At 41.9% G+C, this 8,752-nt stretch overlaps 1 protein-coding gene across 2 annotated transcripts in view; it reads right to left on the bottom strand.

Annotated features, from left to right (window-relative positions):
- ELOVL2 (ELOVL fatty acid elongase 2) overlaps nucleotides 1–8,752 on the bottom strand; it is a 57,135-nt gene continuing 48,383 nt past the window's right edge. For both annotated transcript variants that reach the window (XM_080578851.1, XM_080578850.1), the window contains exons 4-8: nucleotides 8,556–8,633; nucleotides 7,276–7,447; nucleotides 5,108–5,232; nucleotides 3,670–3,804; nucleotides 1–2,982 (exon numbers count right to left, since the gene is read on the bottom strand). In XM_080578851.1, the coding sequence (XP_080434977.1) occupies nucleotides 2,857–2,982; nucleotides 3,670–3,804; nucleotides 5,108–5,232; nucleotides 7,276–7,447; nucleotides 8,556–8,633 (636 nt within the window). In that variant the 3' untranslated portion in view covers nucleotides 1–2,856. The remainder of the gene's footprint in view (nucleotides 2,983–3,669; nucleotides 3,805–5,107; nucleotides 5,233–7,275; nucleotides 7,448–8,555; nucleotides 8,634–8,752) is intronic.

Genomic DNA, 8,752 nt, shown 5'->3' with positions numbered 1-8,752 from the left:
TAGTAAAATCTGTTTATTTACAGTGTTATGTATTACAGGAAAATCAGTTTAAAAAGTCAATGCTTTTTCTTCACAGTTGCAGCATTTTGAAGATGTTAAGACAGATCTGAAGAATTTAAACCATACTTGATTCGATTCTAGCCTGCCTACCTGGTCTGGATCTGAAAGGTGAGACCATCTCATTTTTTTCTTTTTTTCACCAGCCCTTTGAGCTTCAAGTAAGGCATTTATTTATTTTTTAATGAGGTTTCAACAAAACACAATCAATATCTGTGGGTTTGGTTGCCATAGTAAACTTTAACACTTAGCATGCTGACATGGTCCGCACTTGTAGTCAAACACATGCTTTGCCATCAAAAAGTTAGGGACTCCGCTCAGCCTAAAATCCATGCTTGAGCACACAACCATTTTGTTGTCTGTCTCAGCCAAATAGTTCAGCTGGTTGCCTTGCATACTATCTTATTGCTTCTTCTGATTCCCTCTACATTTACCTCTTCTGGAGGTGTTTCTTGGATGGAGCTGACATCTGCACAGCTTTGAAGCTCTCCCTTGACTTAGGGCCACACACAACACCCTCAGTCAAACCCAGTAATTTCTTACAGCTTGTGAGTTTTACTGTATTGACCAGAAAGATCTGCAAAGTTTCTGGAAGGGCTAGTGAGAACTAGTGTATACACGGAGTCTGGGCTTTGTGTCTATTTTTTTGGTTGCTGCCTTCCCTTCTTATCAAATGTTAAAGTGAAACGCTGACCTTCGCTGTGGTCAGCTTAAGGAAGAGAGAGCAAATGTGACTATGCAGCAGCTAGATGTATGTCTGTGGTGGTGTAAAAGTGTTTGGGTATTGCAGTAATTTTGGTTGCCCAGTTCACAATGTAGTTTAACAGCCAGGTAGCTCAAGCATACTGCCTATGCTGCAGCATGGTAAAGGCTTCAGTTTTCTGCTGGTGACAAAGGGTTTTGTTCATGCTGTTATGGAGTAGGAACTACAACTGGCTTGAGATGGGTCATCCAATGGGACTTTCAAGCGCAAATTCAAATTACACTCTGACCTGCGCCACTTTTCTCTGTGCCACTTCCTCCTCTTGCTTTTGTGGTCCAGAAACTTCTCTTCTTCCTCCATCCTATACCTTTTCCTCTCTCCCTCTCTTGACTCTCTTTGCAGCCTCTCAGGCTGTTCCCAGCGAGGCTGGCTGCCCTGCCTCTTGTCCCAGGACAAATCCCCCTGCCTTTGTGCCTGCTGTCTCCAAGAGCCCCTGATGAAAGATCAGTGTGAGGGGGAAAAAACTGACTTGGGAGGTGGAGAAGGATTAGAGGAGCAGGATCTGGGGCAGCTTCCTCTCCTCAGGGGTCCCCTGCTGCTGCTTGCCCTCTGCTGGCTGTGTGAGTGCAGTTCTTCTTCCTCCGTGGGACCCTGCAGGGCAAGGGGAGGGGAAGGACACAGTCCCGTTACAGAGCTGCGTTGGTCTCTCAGGCTGGCTGGGTTGGGATGACTCCAAAGGTGGTTTCGTTGAGAGAATGCAAGACTGGAAGAGTCCAAAACTACTTCATGGTGAAAAAGGGAGAGGAAAAAGGCTGTGTTTGCTTTTAGCAGAGACTTTGAAGGGGGCTAAGTGAGAAAAGGGAATGGAGCAGATTCCCAAAGCTAACCTAGGGGATTCTTGATTTCTAATCTTGTAAGTGGGAAGTAGAAGCTAACTGAAGCAGCAGAGATAATGACTGACTTTTGCATGAGATGCACCATTACAACTGCAGGCAGGAAATATCTCTTTGCTTTCCCTATAGAAGACTGTGCCCCAGTCCCAGTCTCTCCTGTCAGAGAGCAGTCTGAATAACGCCCACCTAGTGCAGAAATCCCTGTATCATGTACTTGGCTCACTGTGATGTTCACTTTTAAGACTTTCAGCATCTTCCTGTCTATTAATATTTGGCATGCCAGTTTCCTTCAGATTAACAGTGTTTGCATAGGGTTAACTTTTTGCACATTTACACTCAAAGGTTTTATGCTCATTACGTCGCTGAGCTCCTGTTTCTTCCAAAATCCATTTAGTTACATCTCTTTTAATTTAGGACATCCAAAGAAACTTGCTTTGCTCTGACTGGAGCTCAAAACCTCACATCACTGTGCAATGTCATGTTCTAAATCCCATATCAGACAGCCTCCAGGTGCTACCTGTCCCAGCCCCTGACGCAGCAAACTCCTGCCAACCTTTGTGGTGTTTGAGCCAGTTTGCCCATACATAAAGCAAGCAAGCATGGTACCTGTTTGTCTACAACCCCTGGTACTGTGCACCTGGTCTCTGCCTTCTGCTACATCCTTCCTCAGGGCTCCTGCAGGAACAGAGAGACCTCACTGGTGTCTATGGGAGGGAAGGTGCTTGGGGAGAACGGCCGGGAAGCGGCAGAGAGGGGTATGGTAATGGAAACAGTATCGTTCTCATCTCTCTTCTTCTGACCTTAACCACAGTTTAGCTGAATGTGCTGGATGCACTGCAAAGACTTGCCTCGAGACGTCTCACGTGCATAGAAAGCGCTCAAGGTGTTAAGTCTAAAGAGAGTCCTAACCTTTTGAAGGCTTTGAGGGATTTATCCATCAACCGTTTTATAAGGCGTTTTTGTGTCAGCATTACTAATCAGAAAGATTTTCTTTTTCATTTGAGAAAGATGTTGGCCGTATTGTTCTGGTGGTGATCTTTGACAGGACAAATAAATCTACTCCTTTTGTTAAAAGTTAAATAGCACTACATTAAGAAGTGTCTGGTACAAAGAACTGATAAATGTAACCAAATAGGTTTTCAGCTAAAGCCTGTAGTTCAGTCTCTTATTCTTTTTAGAAAAAAATCATGGGAAATACTATACTTATTGTGCTTTCTTATTCAGGAATCCATTGGCAGCAGCAAAGTAGTCCTTATGGAAACCATTCTTTATTTCTGTTGTGACAGGGGTCTCCTTTACAGCTGTTCTTGAAGGTGCTTTCTGGTATGTCTACAAAAGCAAAATGCAAAGTAACTACTTGGATTTATTTAGTGTTCCCCAAATGCTATTTACGGTTAACTGTAAAATGGTGACGTCTGGTGTTTGTTGATGCAGGTATACATTTGCTTTAGACTTTGTTCAGGGATTTGTATTATTTTTGCTGCTGTGGATGATATTGCCTCGCTAGTATTACTGTAATACTTCTTTGTGTCTAAAGGGGTTTTAAGCCCTTTTTGCTAGAAACTGTATGTATGCAGGCAGGCTGGAGCATTCCTTGCTAAAAAAAAAAGAGGTTGAATGATGCAAAAACAGAGCTGCTTGTTTTTTGCTCTTCCTAGAAGGGAGGAAAATTCGAAGTTGCTAAGCAGAGCAAATTCAGACCTCCTAGGTCCTGGATGCAGTACCTGACATGCTACGTGAATGCAGAATTAAGCCCTGGCACAAGACTGCACTTCAGTGCAGTATAGAAGAGCTCAGCTGCAATGTCACTACTGACTGTATCTTGGAGACACTACTGCATCTATTAGTCTTAACTGACACGTCTATGTGAATACAAACATATTTTAGGTACTGAGGCTTGTTGTATATGTTTTGTATGTGGTCTGTGTCAAGACCACTATGCAAAAAGCTTGTTTTCCCCCATCACCCACCCTTTTGGATCACCAACCCTTTTGGATAGAGGGAGCAACTCCTTACCTTAATGTAAAAGTTTGCAAAGAGAATGACCAGTGTAGCCATGTAGGAAGACTGGAACATGAGGCAGCCAAACGGAAATCCACATGGCTTCACAGCCGCACTGAGTGTGTGCACAATAGTGAGCAGAAACTGGATCTGAAGAAGACAGATCACGCATGAATATTTACTGAGAAAGGGTTGGTACTAGCTAAATCAAATATAACAATGCTACCTAGTTCTGCCCTTTGAAATTTTGAGTATCCTTGAACACTCTCCCCTTCTGAACAAGTGAATGTATTGTGAGGGTTAGGTTAAAATGGTGCTTCTGTGACATCTTAAAAAAAAACATGAAGGGGTGGGATATTCCTAAAAATAAGAGGTTTTAGGCCAAATGGTTGACAAAATGAAAGCTGTTTTAACAGGGGTTGTTATATCTTCCAGGCTGTGTCATGCCAGGTACAGTGTTGTCTCTGTTATTGGGCAGAAACCTGAGAAACTCTGAAGACTCGAGGCAATGGCTTTGCAAGTTTGAACAGAAAAATGGAAATCCCAAGTGTGAGGAGAAGTTTAGGTAGGTGGGCACTAGCACTGACAGAGCTAAGATGGGGACAAACAAAGCAAAAAAATGGGGTGGAAAAAGAGGGTTGCTGGTATTTTGGACTGCAATACCAGCCAATTCTGCTGTATCTGTCTCTCCCCCACCAACTGAGGGTGCCCTCAGTCCAGCAAGCTGGGGTGCACTTAAACAGGGCAGCCTGTTCTAGCTACAGGGGTGATCCCAGCTCAGATAAGAGGCATTACCTAAAAAACAATTCTACACAGGCATTTTTAAGCTCACTGCAAACTCCCAAATGAGATGAACAGGTTGTAAGATTAAAAAAGTGAAGAGAACACTTTTTTTTTTTTGCATATCAAGCCTTGCATCTTGTTGATAGCATTTGACGTGACTCTGTTCTTTGTATACAGAAGCTGCTGGAACAGACTTTTAGAAGTCTGCTCTGTCTTGTTGTCTAAGAGCTGTTTACATCATCTTGTGTTTTGTAGTTGTACCACAGTTACACTTCTTGTTTGAAGGAATCTGATTTTCTTCACTGAATGAGTTTTTCAAACTGTAAAGCCATTATAAGACATTTAAGTGTGCAGTGTATCTTTTTAACATTTTACATAGTTGATAGATTTCACAGCTTTTTAATCAGTAGTCCAAAAGAGATCAAAACTAATGGAGTTTTATGGACTGTAGAGTTTCTACTGCATTATAGAAAATAGTTTCAAGCATCATTTCAGTTATTAAATTTTACTGGGCTGTACTAGTGAATTACTGTGCATGATAGCTTTGTCGTAACTGGATTCTAACTGGCTTAATTCTACAAATGACTGTTTGTCCATCGTTTGTTTTGCCCTCTCTGACGTTTCTGAAGGACTTCTGTCTGTTAAAAATGGGAGTAATGTAGATACGTACCAATTGTGCCTGAGTGAGGTATTTCTTCCACCACAGATACTTGCGCATAGAAGGGATGACTGACAGTCCATAATAAGAATACATGAGCACGTGGATAAAGCTATTCAAAGTGGGTCCAAAGAAACCTATGAACATCCAACACAGAAAACATTTTATATCACCAACTGCTAAAAAATGTGAAGATATTGCTGCTAGCAGTGCCTCCTGCATACAGTAAGTTTTCACTCTGTACCATGGATGACTGCTGCTGCACCCTAGGTGGCACCTGGTCTCCTCTGATGTAGTAAGTAAGGGCTTTAGTCAGTCTCTGAATGAAACTTGCCTGGTGTGACTTTATTTGAGCATTGTTCTCACTTTCTTCAGGGGCTCTTCTGCTAGATGCAGATTTCCACAATGATTTCCAGAATGTTGTCGCACCTTGCCACTCTCATTAGCTGCACTTAGTAAATACTGGATTGAGAGCGAAAGAATTGCCCTCTGTACCTTATGGACTACTGAGAAGCACCAGCACTAGTCTATCTGATGTATGACCATGTGTTTGATAGCAGTGCTTGACAACTATGAGACCGTCTCACGAATGGTTTTGATTTTTCCACTGATTAATTACTGAATAATTATTGATTAATTACTGGACTACTGTTTTTCCACTCTGTTAATCATAATAGCGAAAAATGAGTGCAAAGTGTGGGAATTATTTTCAGACACATAGGCTTGTGTGCTTTCTATTAACTTTGCTCCACTGAGTTTATCCCTCTGCAGAAACAGCTTGTAGCTACTATGAAATACTTGATCTCTGCTTCTACCTAGAACAGTAATTTACTCAGACTTTGTGCTGGCCAAAACAAGTACGAACAAATGGCAATCCTGCTTTCTGATACCGAAAAAATCCCTGCAACAAATTGCCTTACAAAATATTTCTGGGGACTGAGGTGATTCTCTTTAACAGCTTAGAGTTAGGAAAACCAATTTTCTTCTCAACTCTGATAACAAGGCTGCAGAAAGCCTCTAGTTGTATGAAGCCCTGGAAAAGTGTGTGTTATGAGACACTTGAAATAGTTCTCTGCTCTTGCAGATATCACAGGAGCAGCCTGTGGCACTTCCCCACCTCAACGGGGAAGATGATGGCTATTTCAATAGCTTCTTAGGACCCAAGACACTTAGAGATTACTGTTGTGAAACATTTGGGACCCAAAGGGAGATGAGCCAAGGAAGGTTGATGCTTCTACTACTTCAGTGTGAAAAGTAAGACAGTACCCATTAGTTTTGGCTGTCCTGTTCAGAATTCAAGAAAATGTTTTGCTTTTTGCCATGTTTGCTTGAAGGAATGTTGATTTAGTTTGGCCTGCTGTGGGCCCTTAGGTTGATTCTATCACAAGCAAAAATTTATGTAAGTTTTAAAGATTAAAGTAACTTTGTAACATAGATAACTTAAAATGTTGTTTTGCTACGTAATGATATGAACTAGTAATTATTAAAAACAATCCCTGATGTGGGAGAAAACCCTTTTTGTTTACAACAGCTTACAACAGCTGTCTAATGGTACAGCAATCTCATTGGAAAAATAAAACAAACAAAATGAAAATAAAACAACCCCAAAACAAAACTACTTGTATTTTAATTCCTGGTTGTGTAAGTAAAGTATCTTGCCAAAGGAGAATATCACAGATTGATGCATATAGGAGTGGAATTTCCTGCTCCAGCAGGGGGATTAGATTAGATGATCTTTCAAGGTCCCTCCCACTCCCTAACATTCTGTGATTCTGTGTGAAATCTGTAAAAATGCTGTTCTGATTGACTTTACTAGGGTAATAATGATTTCATTCTACCTCTGCTTTTGAAGTAGATTTTATATATGATCACTCTTCTGTACCACTCAGTAGTGTTACCCTGTCTAAAAGTGGTTTGAAGAAATGTAAAGATGAGAGGTTGTGGCAGCTCAGTGCAAAATCCAGGGCCTAATGCTCAGGACTTTTTTCTGCCTTGCGCTTTTAACCGTGCTTTTAATTTCACTGAGATCTGCAACTGTCCCACAATTCTGAAAGAGGCTATGAACCTTAATGGTGCTGTGCTACAGCAGCACAGTGAAGCACTTGCTTTGCATGGTGGTGCAACTCCCCCCCAGCAGCAGGTGATTCACACCCCAGGTGATGAAGTGAACAGAGACTTACTTTGTCCACAGGGTATCCAGTTCAGGACACACCACCAGATGTTAAACATGGTGGCATGGTGATAAACATGGAGAAAGGTGATCTGGCTACTTTTCTTCCTCAGTACGAAGAAGATAGTGTCCATGAATTCAATTACTTTGGAAAAATAATACCACCACAGCACCTTGGCTACCTGTGTGAGCAAGAACAAAACAGCAGGAGATCAATACCTGTCCATAACAGGGCTCAACTACTGTTGTACTTCATTAGTCCTTAGGCACACAATTCCCCCAAAGGCATCAATGTCCCACTGAAGGAGGAATACAAGCTCTGGCTTCAATTTTATTTCCTCTTTGAAGAGGCAGTGTATAGAAAATTCATCATGTTTTAAAATGGGATTGTCTAAATATATAATTAAATACAATTTAAGAAATATAAACTTGAGGATAGGTCTTCTAATTGTTCTGCTTTTTTGAATCAGAGATACGGTTTATTTTAAGGATGATACCATTTGTAGCTTCCTAACACTGAATAGATTACACAGGCAGCTTCTGTTTTTAAATAATCCAAGTTTGACACTCAGCTTAATGGAATGTACCTCCTTTAAGGCTGAAATGGTTTATCAGAGCTCAGGATATTTCCCAGGGCAGTTAAAGACAGTTATTTAAAATGGGGGGGGGGACGACAGACCTTTTGTTGATGGGAAAAGGCACTTAACTGACCTCTTCCTTGCTAAAACAGACAGAATTTGAGGGTTGGGGAAAATGATGTGTTATCCAGTCTTTCAGCCCTTCTCTATTGTTATCTGGAAAACAAACCTGAAAGGGGGAACGATAAAGGGTTACTACATGGAATTGCTGTGATGCAATAGGGGTTGAAACTAGAGATGAGCCAAGGCAGCAGAATGGCTCTGAAGTTTTCCAAAGTTTAGAGTTGAGCTCAAATGTATTTCCAGCTAGAGCCCAACATTGCAGGTAATGGATTTTTCTCCCGAGTTCTTAATGGATCCATATTGTCTGTTTTAATAGTCAGGCACCACTCTTTTGACCACAGACCTTGAAATATGTCTTTTTAAAATGCTCCCTGTCACACTTTCAATGATCAGGATGCCTCCATACTAAATAGAAACCCTAACTCTGCTTGTTTGCTACCAGCTATCAGGCCACTCTGATAAAACCCTCATGCTAAAGCTGTCCCTGATGGCATCTGTGCACCCGCCGTGCACGCAGAAGTGCTGCACCACAGCACAGGGAAGGAAGGCTGGCTGCAGGTGCTGGGGCTGAGCTGCTGCTGTGCCTCACCCGGATGTCGGCCGCCCCTGCACTGTGGAGGTTCTGGCACTGCAAGTTGTAGCCTCCTTCCCACGTGGCAAGGATGAGCTGGAACAGAAAACACAGCAATTATGTTCATAAACAAAGTAGTTCTCCTTTAGCTCTGCAGCTGTTCTGATTTTTTTTTAAATAGCATGAGAACATTGCAGGTTCCCATTCGTTCCATG

Source organism: Anser brachyrhynchus (genome assembly GCF_964034855.1).
Source record: "Anser brachyrhynchus genome assembly, chromosome: 2".
In the NCBI taxonomy this organism is placed as follows: domain Eukaryota; kingdom Metazoa; phylum Chordata; class Aves; order Anseriformes; family Anatidae; genus Anser; species Anser brachyrhynchus.
The sequence above is the reverse complement of the archived record's forward strand: the minus strand, read 5'-3'. Positions and strand labels throughout refer to the sequence as shown.